Raw genomic sequence first — 16,627 nt, 5'->3', positions numbered from 1 at the left:
AAGGATCAAATCAAGAGCTTATTGTAATCGGCCTAACCATAACTTGAAAGTAATTTGGAATACATCGTCCTCGTGGCCTGTCAAGGTCTTCTCTTCATAATCAGCAATGTGTAATTGACGAACACAAATATTTGTTTTAACAACGCTAAAAATATCACACTCGTAGGCCAGGATCAAACCCCTTTGGAAAGACCTGTCGGACATTGATATTAATCCGAGTTGTCCGCATGTATGATTCATATGATGTCCAACTAGAGAATTCTTCGCCATCCAATTTTAGGGAGAAGTGTTCGGGTAGAGTATCCTCCAAGATACGGGGGACGCCTGGCAGATTTGGATCAGATCTAATGGAAGCTCACGAAAGGCTCAGACAAACCATGATAGGCTCGTCTACAAGCAGGTCCTGACATTATCACAACATCACCCGAGCGAAGAATAATTGCCGTTGGCTCCACATCTCTGGTGAGACCGCCGATGAGGAAGATAGCGGCGTTGCCCAGCCTGTCGCAAAATCGCTACATCAAAATTATCAATCAAGATAGGCTTTGATAACTGACGATATCGAAACTAAAGGTGACGTAGCACAAACTTCTGAGCGATCTACGTGTGCCATGAGAGTGTCCTGCAAGAAGCATTAAGACACTCCTAGTTTATTTCGGGCACATATCATACCTTGATTTGATAGTAATTGACGATGCCAGCGTCAGGTTCTACAGGTGTCGCGGTTAGTCAGGCGAAATCGAGAACTCGAAAATTCCTACCATATGTCTCATGCCAACTTCTCCAATGTTCATCACCCCATCCTTCCTCGTCCGATTGACCAAATACTTCTTTCCAGTTAACACTGGAGACAGCCCGCTTGCATATGGCCCCAAGTTCACTGTCAACACGACCCTTGCCCTTGGTGAAGTCGTACTGCTTACTACCCCAATGATATGACCATCCGATATTTGCCCAGCGCAACTTTGACATAAGTGCAGTAGGTGAGGCTGGTGAAACAGTAGGGGACGACGCGGGCGGAGGTTTCGGTGAACGCAACATCAACTGGAAGTTTGCGGGATCAGCCGGTATATTAGAGACCAATTGCCTTGGTCCAGAGTCTGCGTATTTTGTGCCTGACAACTCTGGAGTACATGCTCGTGTTCTGACCAAAGGTGCATCTGGACTAAGATGTGCATTCCATAATCCTTCCTCGGGCAGGATATAATGAGCATCAAGGTTTGTCTCATTGGGCTGTCGTGCATGGTCCCGAAGAGCCCATCGCACTAGTCGTCGCTGATCCTGCGGGGAAGCAAACGATGGAAGTATAACAAGACCTGATAAAGGGTTATTGATTTCACCTGTATGGTATCTCCTCTTGCATACCTGGGACGCGGGGAACTGCAAATGCTTTACCGACGCCAGAAGATGTCGATCCATCCGTATCAAGGAGTTTGATCTCAATACCGTTGCAATAGAAACTTTGACCACTGGCTAGTGTCTCAGCATCACAAGTGGCTGATGTTAAATCCAAGACGTGACTAAGATCGGGAGGGGGGAAATGTGCTTTGTATTTTTTCTCCGCTGCTCGAAATGGGGTCCATTCAGCATCTAAGTCTTTATTTCTATTCTTTGTTGTCTTCAAGTACTGTCGCCTGGCCTTCTTATAAGCTGCACTGGAGGGGTCGTAGATGTCCATGATCAAGATTTAGATTCCTGCTACAAACAAGAGCAAAGAATGTTTTCTGAAGCGATCTGCCGAACGACATACGTTAGTGTCATTCCACGAATTTTATGGTCACCCATTAATCTAGCTAGAACTCTTCAACTTTACTCTTAACGTCCATGTCAGTATGGCTACCGCGCTCCCAGAAAGCTGCTTTTGTGCGGTGTTATAGCCGTCAACTCATCGAAGCACGAACCACTCGTTACATTTCTCTGGGCCCACGAACTCACCTTGTGTCGCCGCGCTCCCCTACTTATGCTCTTATCTCGCGCCGCACCCAGAGCACATCGACTTCGACTTCTTCGTCTGCTCCCGCAAGCCGTGATGCTACAAGTAAAATCGTCACCGACGATTCATCCACTCTTGAACCAAAGGCCACGCCCCCTGCACCTAAGGATTCTGCCTCTGACGCACCGTTCATGACTCGAGCTTGGAAAAAAGTGAAACACGAAGCAGCGCACTATTGGCATGGCTCGAAGCTACTTGTTTCGGAAGTCAGGATTTCTGCCAGACTTCAGTGGAAGATTCTTCATGGAGAGAGCTTGACACGAAGAGAACGGCGACAGGCGAGCATATTATCTCACAATGCTAACAGCCAAGCTTATGGTAATCGATATTTAGCTAAAGCGTACGACCCAGGACTTGCTTCGACTCGTACCCTTCGCTGTTTTCATCATTGTGCCGTTCATGGAGCTCCTACTTCCTGTCGCTCTGAAACTGTTCCCTAATATGCTTCCCTCGACTTTTGAAGACAAATTTGCTGCTGTAAGGGATTGTAACATATTTTCTCTTTTTGTTTGGCTAATATACAAGTAGGAAGAAAAACAACGGAAGCTCCTTCGGGTGAGACTCGAAATGGCAAAGTTCCTCCAGGAAACGTTGCGAGAGTCTGGCTTAAAGGCAAATGCCCACATAGTAGGCTCGGATGCCTTTGAAGAGTTTTTCAGGAGGGTTCGTTCCACTGGGGAGTCACCCTCTGCAACGGATATTATCAATGTTGCTAAGCTCTTTGACGATGACCTTACTCTTGATAACTTGTCTCGGCCGCAACTTGTTTCAATGTGTCGGTACATGGGTGTCAATGCATTCGGCACGGACAATTTCCTTCGGGGTGCCATTCGCTCGCGTCTCATGAACCTTCGTCGAGACGATCAAGTCATTTATTCTGAAGGTGTCGATGAGTTGTCGACCTCGGAGTTGCAAGCCGCATGTCAATCGCGTGGTATTCGTACCACTGGCGTTTCTCCTGCACGGCTTCGGGACGAGTTGACTACATGGATTCAATTGCATCTTCATAATCGTGTTTCTGGTGTACTATTGATTCTCGGACGAGCCTTTCATTTCGACCGCAAGCCTGGTGAAGATGAAGATGGCAAAACAGCTGTAATTAAGAGTCTTGAAAGTGTCCTTAGTGGATTGCCAGACAACTTGGTTCGTACTCTCTTTCCACTCTTCTCTTCACCATTGACACTGGTCGTTCTCAGCTAAACGAGGCTGAACTAGAGGTTGACTCGGAGAGCGCTAGCTACAAACAGAAGCTCGAAGTTTTACAACAACAAGAGGAGCTCATCGAAGATGAAGAGGAGCAAGAGCAAAAGGAAGAAGATGCGCGCCGCGCCAAGCGTGAGGCTGATGAGTCAGAAGCACGCACTGCACAGTCTCTTTTGCCTGACACTGAGGTGACTTTGACCTGTAAACCCTCGCTTCTATGTTTTAATTTTCTTGGTGCAGCTTCATCCGGAACGGTTCGAAGAAGAGAACGCTCGCATGACCACCGAACAACTGAAGGAGCTTGGCGAAGCGTTGTCAATTTTGTCGGCAAAATCTAGCGTCTTAAAAGAACGCGATGAGCTTCGCGCCCTCATGGAAGAGAACCTTCAGGCGGAAGAGGTATTACTTTGAATGTTGTCGCAATTTCCATACTAATTATTCCACTCAGGATCCCAAGTCACCTTCAGGGGCGCTGACAAAACGTATCCGGACAATGCTCACAAAAATCGACACTCAGTTGCAAGAATACGATTCACGTGTTGGTAATTCCTTGCAGATGTTCTCTGCAGATCCGCAAGGACGCATACCTGTGAAGGATCTAGAGAAAGCACTCGCTGTGATCAAGCACAAGCCCGACGACGTAGTCGGACAAGCGGTGATCCAAAAGTTGGATGTTGACAAAGACGGGTTTGTGGAGCTGGAGCACGTGCTTGGTCTTGTAAAGGAAGAGGGTCTTGGTGAGCAACCTGATCATTCAATGGGGACGTGATCTGATCATGAGGCTAGGTATCGAGATCGATGATGAGGCCCAAACGTTAATAGGTCAGGGCAAAGAAATCAAGGACTCGAGACCGAGGAAGGAGGACATTGTCCAGGAATAAGGCTGATTCAGACAATTTACACATAGACTAGAGCACAATTCTATTATCTATACGTACCATAACCACTCAGTACTGAGGCTTCGGCCAGCAAATGCGAATGAAACGTGTGGATCGCTCTGGAATGTCGTCATCATGCAAGTGCTTGCGGTCATCGTGTTTGTACAACATATCACTAACGACTTGTAAATATTACTCGTCCAATGGAAATGAAAGCATTGTTGCCGCACGAAGATATGACGACCCGGGAACCAAGATATGTGATGTGTGATGATCGTGAAGGGTATCGGATGGTACCGAAACTTGAGTACGCATAAGTACTAGAGGTGTGGATAACTGGAAAGCAGCCCTGCATGAAGATAATGTGCGAGAGGGTAGTTTTTATCATGCGGTTGTTGCGGGGGGAGTTGTTGACTTTGTCTCTTTTGCAACATCACTGTCTTCAACTTTTTCAGAGATGTAATCTTCCTCCTCATCACCATCGGATAGTTCAGCCCACCACCGACCAGCCTGAAGGATCAGGACACCTGTGAGCGCTACGCTGCAAACAAGGTGGTTTGATGCGAGGTCAAGAGTAGGTGTTCTTAGTAAACGTGGAAAAGCTTCCTTCACATGGTAGGGCGGAATCGTCGTGAATTTATCCATGAGATCTGGGATGAATGTCTTTAGTATCGTGATCCATGGTTTTATGATCCGACTGACTGGGAATGACGGCGTACGCATACATGATGGCGGCAACGCCGTAGAGGACTAGGAAATAGAATGAATCATGAACGTTTGATGGAGAACTTGAAAGAAACACATACATATGCTTCCTCCGTCAAACATCAAGTTGCCCGCTTCCAAATCATTGAAACTCCAAAAGATGGTCGTTCCGCCAAGTATGATGATGGCAAAGAGAACATAGAGAATTTGCACGGGACCTTTGGTCAGTATCGAGTAGTAAAGAGCCGCTGTCCACAGATGCTCGTCAGTTACCGGTGACTTCCAGAGAGTCAGAGAGTCAGCGATCCAATGAGTGAAGAGTGAACCTGAAAGGCAGGCGTTAGCATAACACGTCGACGCCGAGGAAGTCGTGAAAAAAATAAACGGACCGAGTAAGAAGGAGGTTATGCAAACGACAATACCAGCTCGTACACCCATCACTGTGTATTTGCGCAGCGATGCTTGAAAGAAACTGGTGGTGATGAATTTTTGTCAAAGGACTGTCTAAGCTGTGGACAGTCGCTTTGAATATTTGGTAATTGTAAGTTTGACCCGATCTTGGGGCGACTGCGTCGGAAGCAATTGAGCGTCACCCGATCCGCCATGTCTGGACTTGGTTCTCTCCAGTACGGTAGTATTGACTTTCGTTGAGGCTCATGCTGCTCGCCGATGCTCTCCTTATCCATCTGAATCAGTCATGAAAGCATGTAGCCCTCTGCGTCGACTCGAATATGAGTGATCTCACCGCGAGTCTCGCAGCCCGCCTGCGCCAAATTTCCAAACGCCATGGCCCTGTTGATATGGCTGCAACCGTCGGTCTTAACTTTCGATCTTTCAGTAAGTTGATACCGTGACTACTCTTCCAATGGACCACAGTGTCAACTTATCTTGTATCTAGTCGAGTAACCGACCCATCATTACTAATTCCAGTCTAGACACCTGCCATGGTCACCAGAATAGATCATGATATCATCAGTACCTATCATATTTCTTTGGTCGCTCTGTTGATATCTACAAGGAATGACGCAAACCATCTATTTTATCTCGCTCATCCTCGCGGGGGTGCAGGCTGTGGAGTTTAGCCAACAAGAGGATTATTCCTGGAGTAGATTGGATCGGCTGTGGGAGATATAGTGGAGTGCTGATTGAGGCGTTTATCAGGCCATCATCACCCCACGGGCCGCGGTCTCTTTGTCTTGTACTATTGCGGACATTGTGAAAGCACTAGGCAAGCTTCTGCCACTATCATCGGTTCTTCACTAACCCCACAAAAGTCACAAGACCGACCTTGATATAAATGGTTCCAGCCAGTGTAGTGCGAAGCAGGTGATGCTAGAACAATCGTAAGCTCAATTGTTGGATCGGCCCTTAGTTGTTCCATCGTATATTTTGGAGTACTGAAAAGTTCGGGGTTGTATGCCGAACGGGGGAGATATCGGACCAGCCTCTTCATTGATGACCAAACGATACTGCATACCTGTAGATTCATTCAAACTTTCTGCGACATCTTTCGTCGTCAGCTGCATCTCTCGGAACCACTTCAGGCTTTGGTACAAGTAGCCCCTATCGTGCACTTGATGACGTAAGCGATGTTGATGCCAGTTCAAGTTTCACTGACTTGGCCTTGTTCTTCTTCATCGTCTTCCTTCAAGTCTTCCAATGTTTCATTGACAACTGCGAATTTTATTTTCGTGATAGCCAATGAAACTCGATAGCACCTTCAATGCCTTCGACGACGCCTCGAGGTAGAGCTCTCTTCAGAAGGGGAGTCTATGGGCCCCATATTTCCTCAACTATGAGGCCTTCACCGAGCCACTCATCCCCGCATCGAGAAGGTAACCAAAAATTACCTTACAAGGCAAAAAACGAAAAGTGTTGAAACACAATCGAACCTTCTTCCGCCTCTTTTACCTTTCCGTCTAACCGAGTGGCTCGTCCCTTATGCTCAGACCATCGCACACGATTGCCTCGCACTTTTTGCCTTTAAAGGCAGAAACGCGCGCCACAGGAAAGCAATCGTACTCGATGTCCATAGCGCACCTGGTGCTTTAAAAGAACTCGGCAAGATGTGTGGATTTGACACAACGCACTCGCTATTCATTTACTCCAAGGATTTAATTCCACTCCTCAGATCATTCATAACCCCTTCTATCATATTACACACAATCACAGTATGCCTGCTGTAGGATGCAACATGGTACGCTTCCAGCCTACCTCGCATCCTACGCCTTGTACTCATCACATTTTATCTACAGACACCCGTTAACTGCCCTATCTGCTACAAGGCCATAAGCCGCAAGGCGGACCTTCCTAGACACATGCGTACGCACGATGAACGCAAGGAGGCTCTGTACGTGCTCGTATCTTATCACTATCCCAGATGGTTCCTGACCTATTTACTATCTTGATTAGGATGCACGCATGCCCATCCCCTAACTGCAGTTACAAGACCCTTCAGAAGTCAAATCTGCAGACACACATCAGGACACATACTCGTGAACGTTCGAAGACATGCCCTCACCCTGGGTGCGCGTTTGCCACTACCGATCCAGGTAGCTTGACGCGTCACCGCAAGCAACTACACGGCTATGAGCCCAAAGCACGTCGAAACTCCAGTGGAAAAGCTGCCCGACGGACCGCCGCCGCTCCCTACCCCTCTACTCAGTTTATGAAGCCAGAGACAGATATTCCTGCATCATTTGATTTCAATTACTCAACATTTCCCGAGCTTGCAGGGCTGGTTCCCTGCAATACACTCTCACCTGTTGGTTCCAGCGACTCTGGCATCTCCCAATTCTCGAATGAGCACACTGAATTTCCCTGGGAGCGACTCTTTTCCGATCCTCCTACCAATCCGGAGGGCTTCGCCTCTGTCTACGAACAGCCTTCTCAGCTCCCCATTACCTCCAGCTACTTCCAGCCTCCGACTGTCCCCGCCGATGTCTCCGCTTTCCAGATGCCACAATTCGACCCAGAGCTATTCACCAACTTCCAGCAACCCGTTCCTGATGTCGACTTTCAGTTCCAGCCCAGCTCAGGGGACTGTTCGAACAACTCCCTACCAACTGAACTAGACGAGTTTTTGGAGAAATATGGCTCGGGGTACTTTGAAGGCCTCTGCGAGTACCCAGACAATACGACGTATTCGATGGCCCAGCCCTCGTTCACGAACGACTACGTGTGCTGAAAACTTTCATCCCATTTCATATTACTTATGGACCATTATCATCACATTTGGAACCCGGCATTACTATCATTGACATCACATTCGGAACTCGGCATTATCATTATTGTTTCTTCATATCACACTACTTGCATCTTTCATACATATCTTCATCTGCACTCTTAGACCTTTGTATACTAGTGGAATGAGAATGAGATCGATGTGTTAATCAAGAGTGAATATCTGAGAGACGAGAAAATCGAAATCTAAGAGAAAATAGGCCGAGACGGGTTTTGCTCGGTGTCTACGAAACTCGGAGCTCTGTTTGAAGCTCGGAGTACCCGAAGGTCCTAGGTTTGAACAGGTTGAAGCCTTCAAGAAATCTCAAAAGACATCACACGAAAATAGAAAAAAAGGCCACCCGCCCTCTGTCTATTTTACCGCTCTGAAAATCGCTTACCAGCCATTGACCAATCGACCCAAAGTGGTAACGACGGGAAATGCCCAGCTGGGTACTAGACTCTTGTTTTAGGGTTACTCATCCGATCATCGGTTCCGCTCAATAGTAGGGTCACCATGACGGTCATCCCTCAACGCCAAAAGGCCTAGGCAGTGATAATCAATGCTAAGGAACTCAGGTGAGCAACTGGCTGATACAGCGGTTTACTCTGAGCTCCACACATTGTAACTGTTCGATTACTCGCAGCTTTGCCACGTAGGCTCCTTCTCTGGCTTACAGGAAACTTATACAAGCCCGGCACTATATATACTTCTTGCACATCCGACGTTTTTGGCGACTGACCTATCATCGCCTGTGACATGGCATCCGAACTTGGGTCTTCATTTGTGTCGTCTTTAACTTTACTTCAAGTTGTTGCCACATATTGGTCATCAACTAGCAACATCCAAGCTATGTCACGGTTTTGGGTCAGTCCTGGCGTAGCCTACCTCACTCGGGGGTTCCTTTCTGTATTTTTTCCGACCGCTTCTTCCGTCATTATCATACAACGTTTGGCTTCTCTGCAAGGTTTTCGAGTCCCCCATGGCTTTTGTCCCTGGTGGTTTTGGGCGCAGCCCCTCTGGGGTTTGCTGCTTATATTTTCGTTAATGTCGCAGCGACGAAAGGCCACTCGACTCGGTGCCAGACTCGTTCCTCGTGTCCAGGGCAAATGGCCTGGAAATCTGGACAAGGTAGTGGACATATTCATGAGGTTGGAGAACGAATACCTTGGTATAATTTCCGTTCCATCCATTCCATGTTCATGCTTTACTTCCGTCCAGGACAACCTGCGCTGGACGAGATGAAGGAACTTGGGCCGACTTTGAATTTTCGGTTCTTTTGGGAGGACGATATCATGACCTCGGAGCCCTAACACCTAAAGGTAAGCTCCAATTTCTATTCGAAGAAAATCTAAACCAAGCTCCACCCAGACCATGCTCGTAACTGATCATCAGAACTACGTCAAAGGTATGTCCATGAATGCTGTCTATCTGCATGTAATGACTTATGACCCGATTCAGGTGTAAAGTTTGGAAAAACAGTTGACTCGGTGCTTGGAACGGGTGTATTTAACTCGGATGGTAAGCGTGAACAGAGGGCCTTTTATGTTGTGACTGATGGATCGATTGTCCGTACCATCAGGTGAAACATGGAAGTGAGCCATATATTTTTGTATCAACCCGATAGGGAACCTTCAACATGCTTATAGGCTTCACCGAACTATGACACGGCCTTTCTTCAATCATGATCGGATAAGTCATTTTGAGATCTTTGACCGTCATGTGAATCGTACTATCGCTTTGGCGAAGGAACGTTTCAAGATGGACTTGGCGATCGACTTCCAAGTAGGACTTCAACTCGGCATTTTGACATCTTTGTTGAAGAACTGCCCACAGGATCTCATCTCCAGATTTACACTTGATTCTGCATCGGAGTTCCTGTTTGGACATTGCACTGATTCACTTTCCGCCGAACTTCCTTTCCCCCGTAACACAGGAGAATCCACAGATACCATTCAAAGAGACATTATAGCAGCCTTCTCAGATGCTTTCTCTCAAGCTCAACATGCAATCAGTCGTCGTCTTATACTTGGGTCGACGTGGCCAATGACTGAGATTCTTGCTGACAGCACCGCGCAAGATATGAAGGTGGTCAGCGAATTTTTGGATCCGATTTTCGAAGCCGCTCTGAGGAGGCATAGCACGGCTGCCAAATCAGATGAAAACAACACTGCGGGCAACGAAACGCTTGTGGATCATCTGGTAAAACTGACATCGGGTGAGGCGGCCCGTTACCTGGGAATTCCTGTTGTTGAATATTATTTTCAGACTTCAAAGTCATCAAGGACGAGACGTTGAACATATTACTAGCAGGAAGAGATTCGGTAAGTTTGCAATTACCTCTAGAGTCATCCTGGTTGGTAATAGATAATATTAGATAACCTCGGCGTTGACTTCGGCTATTTATTTACTTGCAATGCATCCAGAAGTCCTCTCTCGGCTTAGGGAGGAAATCATATCGAAGTTTGGGCTAAGTGGCGTGCCCACACATGGTGATATCAAAGAGATGAAGTACATGCAGGCCTTTCTCAATGGTGCATATTCTCATTTCCTGTCGGATGTGGAGGCGCCACTCACCTATTTTAGAAACAATACGCCTCTTCCCTCCCCTGTAAGTGATTGAATATAATTTCAGACAAATTGTATCGTTTTACTACAGATGCGTAGCCCCTTTAATGTGAGGTGTGTTCTCGTGCTACTTGATAGATACTAGAGTTGAGCCACAAGCTTTCAGAGAAAGCATACATGACACTACATGGCCATCCCCTGAACCTGGCAAGGAGCCACTGTTTGTTCCAGGGGGAGTCATGTACGTATTTTACTCGATTATTTTGATTCATCGCATGACTACTTGAATAATTTCAGGATCACCTATTTCAGTGTTCCTTATGCACAGAAGAACAGATCTATGGGGACCTGACGATAAGGAGCTTGAACTTCGTCTGTAAATGAATTGTTGATCGTGTTTCAGCGTTGGAGTTCGATCCGGATAGATGGCTCGACGAGCGCTTGCAGAAATATCTGCTTGCCGATCCCTCAATTTTCCTTCCATTTAACGCTGGACCAAGAAACTGCTTAGGGCAAAAAGTACGTCGGTCATTGAGTTATTCATTACCTCCACCCATCTCATACCATGTTTCGTATCTCAGCTTGCCTACAACCAAATGTCGTTTGTGCTTATCCGTTTGCTGCAAATTTTTTCCGCGATTGCATTGTCCCCCGAGCCTTCAATGTGTCCACCAGCATGGTGGGCTGAGAAAGACGGTCGGGCGGCAATCGAGCGGTTCAAGCCGAAAAACCATGTGTTACTTTATGCCGAGGTAAGTCGTTCTGACATGGTTTGCAGCCATCTAATTGGGTTCGCTTTCGCAGGGTGGTATGTGGGTCAAGATGTTGGCTGTAGACGATGTCGAAGTCATACAGTGACTAAATTAGAATTTCCTGCTATTTGCAGGCACAACGACTTGGACATGTCATATTACCGGTATGTTTTCTAGCAAGTTTCAAGAATGATTTACGAATGTAAAGTTTCTACAAGGACAAATTATTGTTTGTTTAAATGCAATTGATATAGATATCAGGAGCCTTGTAAACATTGAGCAGTAATGATTCTTGAATACAAATCAAATGATGTGCCATTCTATTGCACCTAGCATCCCGTCACCTGCAACACCTCCATGCCCCATCTAATAGAATATTCGCACTGCATGTGTGAACGCCAGATGAATACACGATTATTGTTAGTTGTGAGCCCACAGAGGCAGACGATGCCACAATGCACGTATAATCAAGTAGCACTATGGCGTGCAACATGTAGCATCCAATACAACTACTCACCCTGAGTCACAACAGTGCTATATCATGATCCAATGACCACCTGAGCTTTGAATGTTTGCGAACACCATACTGGAGGTAGTGGTCGACCTTTACATGTAATCGAACTCCGACACATTCCGTGAACACTTGTCGAACATAGTTGGTCACAATATCGTGAGCATGCAAACTCTTCGATGCCTTCGTCATGCGGTTGTGGGCCCAGGTTCATCGCGTCTTGGCTTTGCTTCCAGGAGCATCACTGGGGCAACACCTCCTTCCACGCCATGGTTCATTGATACTGAAGGTCCAGTCACTAGGCATACTCCACCTCACCTTGCTCCAAAAACCCACGAGCTCCCAGAAAACACCTCTGCCGGGATAAGGCAACTATTTGCGCAGCTCAGTAAATCTCCGTTGCTAGAGTTATCGACTTTAACTGTCGAACGTCCTGTCGCCGCTCTTCCTGGCCCTCCATTACCTCGGACGTTACCCAAGGGCCGCCGGAAACGCGGGCGCACGTACTCCGGTGAAGGTCTTGCGGAAGAGCCTGGAGGTATATGGGACTGGGTAGTCACTGCTCAAGTTTGTACCCCTACTGCCGCGCTCTGTCTTTCTTGCTAACCACTGTTTTCGCAAGGTGAAAGAAGGCACCGAAAACCGAGGATCGATAGAAGCTGTCGTACGTCAAGTGCGAAAGACTGTGTGTCTGCTCAGCCCTTTTTTACTTCACAGTAGCTGAAAATTGTTGTCTAGCTGTTGTCTATGGACCCACCGCTACCCCTTCCGCCCAATTCTAAGCGGAGAATGCTCAACGGGTGGGCTATGATTGATGCAGGCAATTTTGCAGTCCATATACTAAGCCGTGATGCGCGGCGGAAATATTTTGAAAGACCAGCTGCTGAGTGGTAGTTTTAGCAACACGCTGACCATTACTCGTGTTCATCTACGCTTCCAATGTTACAGGATTTCAATGCATGTTGCAACGATTTAGTTGATCAACCGCTTTAACATCGCATCTCGAGTATTGATCCTTCCTCTCAAGCTGGTATTCCCTGTTCTTCCTAATTTTCTCCAGCATAGGTGTAGATGAAGACCATCAGATCAAGCACATTGGCATCTACAGCTTGTTTAAATGAGAGACCGATACGAAAACAAAATTGATGGTTACAAACTCAGTGCCTATGTGCAGTCTGAATGCCTCAGTGTGCCTCCGAGTGACCATAACGGACATCATACAGGACTTCGACGAGGCAGGAATGAACATGTTTCTACCGCATGGCATAGTCTTTCAATATGGTGAACCAAGGACGAACATCCCTGACTTCCTTTTGGAAAGGACATCATTGCAATGACCCTTCAAGTTGCGCTAAACGAACAAGGTGAGCACAGCGTATCCCTTCTCCTGGGTGAGACCGTACGAGATGATAGCGTCAAGTTGGGGTTATCACCAGACGAGCGTCACAAGAACTTGCAACGAATATCCTTCGTATTGCACCATACATACCTGCCAAAAACACGCCACTGCGACGAAGAAACCCGGTAACAATACTTTAGATCCTCGTGCAGGTCCTGCAGATATTACGGCTCACCACACTCCCTCCGCCGCGAGAAGTTCCACCTGTTAAAAGAATCACATGAAGGGAAAAGAAAAAGAGAAAGGTAACTGCTATGAAACCCTTGTGATCGTGATGATTGCAGCTGAAGGGAGGTTTGACGTAGAATTGATGGACTTTGATGAGTGGAGCGGCGCACAATCTGGCGTATATACAACTGCGCTGAACGGGCCAATGCACTAGTTTCCGGGTTCCCATCATCAGCATAAATACTGTCTGCGATAATCAAGCTGAGCATTGATTATCATTGCCTTTTGACGTGACTGTCAAGGAGACAATCTTAACTACTTACTTACAACTACCTTGGTGGCTGCTGCTGCCCTTGGCACTCTTCTTAAGGGAGAAGACTTCCGCATGCATGGACCGGATTAGCCCACGGACCCTCCAGCATCACCTCACCGATAGTGTAAGATGAAAAGTCCCTCAAGCTCAGGGACAAAATGGTTTTGGGACGTAGGAACCGATGGGGTGTCCCGTTTAAATTGAATAACAATACATTTGGGTACTGAGTACTGAGTACTGATGTACACTCACGTAAACTTCGCTGTCAAGGCGCCGCGGAACCTTCTGAAGCTTCAAGCTTTAAAATTATGGCGTAGACGAAGACTGAAGTCTGCACCACCAGCATTTAGGTTCTTATGAGACCCTGTTGCGAGCCCCGTTAAGGTCTTCAGATCAACTTCAAATATTTTTGATAAACTAAATCTCGACTAACCATGCCAAATAGCTAAGCTAAGCGATTGGAATATCCAAGTCATGCAGAGAGAAAGCAATTTCCGAAAAGTATCTCGCCCGCACAGCCCTCCCTCCAAAGTACCTGCCATCCAACTCCCTTACAGTTTTCCACGCACCAGAGGGGCCCGCAAACAATACAAATATGCGGACAGATTCCTCTGGGTCTGCCGGTGGAGGTTGAGTCAGATGTACAATAACTCGCTCGACGGTTCCATTCTTCGAACACTCTTCACCTGAAGGAATTCAGTCAGAATTTAACAATGAACTGTCTAAGACTTACCAATTTCATCTCTCAGATCGCCATCATCCACATCCTCCGGTCCAACCATATTGGTTAGCACTACCACACGACTGGGCTCCCCAAATCTTAAGCGGTCTTCACGACCCTTCGCGTCCTCGTTGTCATTAATAATCCGACCCATCTTTGAGCCCATAGCTGGTTTGACTTTGCCTTGGCCCTGCGTTTGATTTTGACCCTTTTTACCTTTGCCTTGGGCAGCGACTTGCTCGACTGTGAGGGCATTTACAATACCGCTCCCATCAGCACCCAGACCTTGACCTTCCTTGTGCCCCCACTTAGCCATCATACGAGCTGCAAAACCCTGTGAATCAGAGCTGATATAATTGTCAGATGTGTTCGATAGTAAATGTACTCGGGCATACCGTGTTTGAGTGTCTTCTTGCGGTGGTGCGCCGGGTAGACTTGATCCTGGTCCCGACCCACCTGCAGTCGCGGCAAGCGCACTAAGGCGTGCTGCAATACTTGCAGCGGCCTTGACCTTGTCTTCAAGCGCAACTGGTATTTGAGATGATGGGGGAGGTGGTGGCGGTGGAATATTTGCCGGTGGTGCAAAAGGGTTGTATGCCAATGGAGGAGGAGAACCCGTTGGAGGCACGGGCACCACCAGTTGCGTTGGCTGCGTTAAGGGAACAGGCGGTCGGCTTGTTTCCTCGTCATCGGTGCCACCCGATGACGGTTGACGGAGAGGGGATGCGGATGCGGATGCAGAGAACGTGTGCGGGCGGTTACCTCCCGAGGCCATGGCAAGGCGGCGCTGATAGGCCTCCTCACCCGATAAGTTAAGATCAACAGGCACAGGAAGCGGTGACGGTACTCGAGCAGCAGCACTAGAAGACATTGCAAGTCGCCGCTGAAAGGCCTCCTCCCCTGACATATTGCGATCCACATGGACTGCTGGAGTATTGATGGCACCAAGCCCACGAGGGCGTTCATCATCTGCGCGAGACCACGTATCGAAAGACCCGTTGTCAAATCTCCCTGAAACCAGAAGTTAAACCTCGACACATATCCAGAGTTAGTTTGCACACCACTCTTTTTTGGGCGTTCGCCTTCACTGTCGCTGCCTGTGTGATCACTGCCTCTGTCGAGAGCCTCACGAGCACGTTTCCTTTCAGCCGCACGTTCGGATGCCCGCTCAACGCGGTCACGTTGCTTCCATAATTTATATTCGTTGTAGTCATTCGGCTTCAGAGTGTCGTACGGCTCCAACGGATCCCATACCGCCACAACTGGGGCATTCTTATTCTGCAAATCAAGAATTAACGAAGACACTAAACCGAGCAAAGAAATACATACCTTCCTCCCCTTCCTTCCACCACCACCTCCGCCAGCCCTGCGTTTGTGTTGAGCCTTGAAGCCATTGATATCTTCATCAAGGATCATGGATGGAGGTTTGACCTTCTTGCCCCAGCCTTCCTTTTTGCGCCATGTGGAGTCCTTCTGGACGGTATCATCTTTGGCTTCTTCTTGTTGATCCGTAGTTACCAGTTCTGGCGGAGCGAAGACGACGGCTGTTGCGGAAAGGCCCGAAGCTGGCATGGTAGCGGAAATTGAAGCTGTTGCAGGAGTGGGTAGGGCCTTGGCACCCACGGGAAGGCGACTTAAAGCGGGCTTGGGTTTTGCTGGTGCACGACGGACGGGAGCGAACGCAAGTGCAGCGGACCACCCTGTGCGAGTTCGGAGGAGTAGCATGATGATTGCAACGGTCAATATTTTGCTTCTAGACTCGATGTGCAGAGGAGGGGGAGATACCGGCTGAAAGCTTTCCTACAGACCCAGAGTCTGTACCTCCAATACTTCCATCGTCTGCCTTGGTTCCATCATTGCTTGTGTTACTTGGTACTGGTGCTGAAATAGCCTCTAGAGCTACGGGAGTTTCGACTTTGTCAACTTCTTTGATTGCAGGCGTCGGTGTTGCAGGCGAAGCAGATGTAGATGATGATGAAAGGCTAAAGGTTGCGCCAGTAGAGAATTGGATGCCGCCGTACAGGCCACCTGCTCTGCTCGACATGGTGGTCAAACAAAAACCATGGGAACTTCATGGGAATGTGATATATAATATTTTTGCCATTTTTGTCAAAATACATGAATTTATTTTTCGTGCATATAGTGGACAGTCAATTTTGACCCATTAAAACATGTAGTCAATTTAGTATCCGA

At 47.6% G+C, this 16,627-nt stretch overlaps 7 protein-coding genes across 7 annotated transcripts; 4 read left to right on the top strand and 3 right to left on the bottom strand.

Moving 5' to 3' along the window:
- Positions 1–59: 59 nt before the first annotated feature.
- EDB93DRAFT_1296552 (uncharacterized protein) lies at positions 60–1,678 on the bottom strand (the record flags this gene model as incomplete). The annotated part of the gene is made up of 6 exons (XM_041454623.1): positions 60–324; positions 377–501; positions 558–622; positions 673–710; positions 762–1,316; positions 1,366–1,678. The coding sequence occupies 6 exons, from the start codon at positions 1,676–1,678 to the stop codon at positions 155–157; spliced, it is 1,266 nt and encodes a 421-aa protein (XP_041312147.1). The 3' UTR covers positions 60–154.
- An 86-nt stretch (positions 1,679–1,764) lies between these two features.
- EDB93DRAFT_1121290 (LETM1-like protein-domain-containing protein) lies at positions 1,765–4,209 on the top strand. The gene is made up of 7 exons (XM_041448542.1): positions 1,765–2,271; positions 2,327–2,470; positions 2,522–3,136; positions 3,190–3,384; positions 3,437–3,595; positions 3,645–3,933; positions 3,983–4,209. The coding sequence occupies exons 1-7, from the start codon at positions 1,825–1,827 to the stop codon at positions 4,075–4,077; spliced, it is 1,944 nt and encodes a 647-aa protein (XP_041312146.1). The 5' UTR covers positions 1,765–1,824; the 3' UTR covers positions 4,078–4,209.
- Positions 4,210–4,458: 249 nt separating this feature from the next.
- EDB93DRAFT_1077452 (Shr3 amino acid permease chaperone) lies at positions 4,459–5,217 on the bottom strand (the record flags this gene model as incomplete). Its single annotated transcript, XM_041445316.1, has 4 exons — positions 4,459–4,724; positions 4,777–4,824; positions 4,881–5,105; positions 5,169–5,217. The coding sequence occupies 4 exons, from the start codon at positions 5,215–5,217 to the stop codon at positions 4,459–4,461; spliced, it is 588 nt and encodes a 195-aa protein (XP_041312145.1).
- A 1,464-nt stretch (positions 5,218–6,681) lies between these two features.
- Positions 6,682–8,177, top strand: EDB93DRAFT_666728 (uncharacterized protein). Its single transcript, XM_041457044.1, has 3 exons — positions 6,682–6,976; positions 7,035–7,129; positions 7,192–8,177. The coding sequence occupies exons 1-3, from the start codon at positions 6,953–6,955 to the stop codon at positions 7,964–7,966; spliced, it is 894 nt and encodes a 297-aa protein (XP_041312144.1). The 5' UTR covers positions 6,682–6,952; the 3' UTR covers positions 7,967–8,177.
- Positions 8,178–8,854: 677 nt separating this feature from the next.
- EDB93DRAFT_1238153 (cytochrome P450) lies at positions 8,855–11,428 on the top strand (the record flags this gene model as incomplete). Its single annotated transcript, XM_041451514.1, has 11 exons — positions 8,855–9,184; positions 9,374–9,410; positions 9,464–9,523; positions 9,630–9,787; positions 9,839–10,220; positions 10,271–10,326; positions 10,380–10,617; positions 10,868–10,942; positions 10,974–11,089; positions 11,152–11,322; positions 11,375–11,428. The coding sequence occupies 11 exons, from the start codon at positions 8,855–8,857 to the stop codon at positions 11,426–11,428; spliced, it is 1,677 nt and encodes a 558-aa protein (XP_041312143.1).
- Positions 11,429–11,998: 570 nt separating this feature from the next.
- On the top strand, positions 11,999–12,727 carry EDB93DRAFT_1077284 (uncharacterized protein; the record flags this gene model as incomplete). The annotated part of the gene is made up of 3 exons (XM_041445302.1): positions 11,999–12,400; positions 12,456–12,518; positions 12,572–12,727. The coding sequence occupies 3 exons, from the start codon at positions 11,999–12,001 to the stop codon at positions 12,725–12,727; spliced, it is 621 nt and encodes a 206-aa protein (XP_041312142.1).
- Positions 12,728–14,163: 1,436 nt separating this feature from the next.
- EDB93DRAFT_1076744 (uncharacterized protein) lies at positions 14,164–16,478 on the bottom strand (the record flags this gene model as incomplete). The annotated part of the gene is made up of 6 exons (XM_041445267.1): positions 14,164–14,399; positions 14,447–14,781; positions 14,830–15,445; positions 15,496–15,712; positions 15,764–16,134; positions 16,265–16,478. 6 exons carry the CDS (start codon positions 16,476–16,478, stop codon positions 14,164–14,166), a joined length of 1,989 nt encoding a protein of 662 aa, XP_041312141.1.
- Between the last annotated feature and the right edge of the window lie 149 nt (positions 16,479–16,627).

This window comes from Suillus bovinus (genome assembly GCF_016758785.1).
Source record: "Suillus bovinus strain UH-Sbo-P2 chromosome Unknown EDB93scaffold_5, whole genome shotgun sequence".
In the NCBI taxonomy this organism is placed as follows: domain Eukaryota; kingdom Fungi; phylum Basidiomycota; class Agaricomycetes; order Boletales; family Suillaceae; genus Suillus; species Suillus bovinus.
Note: the sequence above shows the minus strand (reverse complement) of the source record. Positions and strands in the feature narration are given on the sequence as shown.

Coding starts and splice junctions, on each gene's coding strand:
- EDB93DRAFT_1121290 (XM_041448542.1), top strand. CDS start 1,825: ATGTCAGTATGGCTACCGCGCTCCCAGAAAGCTGCTTTTGTGCGGTGT. Junction 2,272..2,326: donor CACGAAGAGAACGGCGACAG/GCGAGCATATTA, acceptor ATCGATATTTAG/CTAAAGCGTACGACCCAGGA. Junction 3,385..3,436: donor CTCTTTTGCCTGACACTGAG/GTGACTTTGACC, acceptor TTCTTGGTGCAG/CTTCATCCGGAACGGTTCGA.
- EDB93DRAFT_666728 (XM_041457044.1), top strand. CDS start 6,953: ATGCCTGCTGTAGGATGCAACATG. Junction 6,977..7,034: donor CTGCTGTAGGATGCAACATG/GTACGCTTCCAG, acceptor TTTTATCTACAG/ACACCCGTTAACTGCCCTAT. Junction 7,130..7,191: donor GATGAACGCAAGGAGGCTCT/GTACGTGCTCGT, acceptor TATCTTGATTAG/GATGCACGCATGCCCATCCC.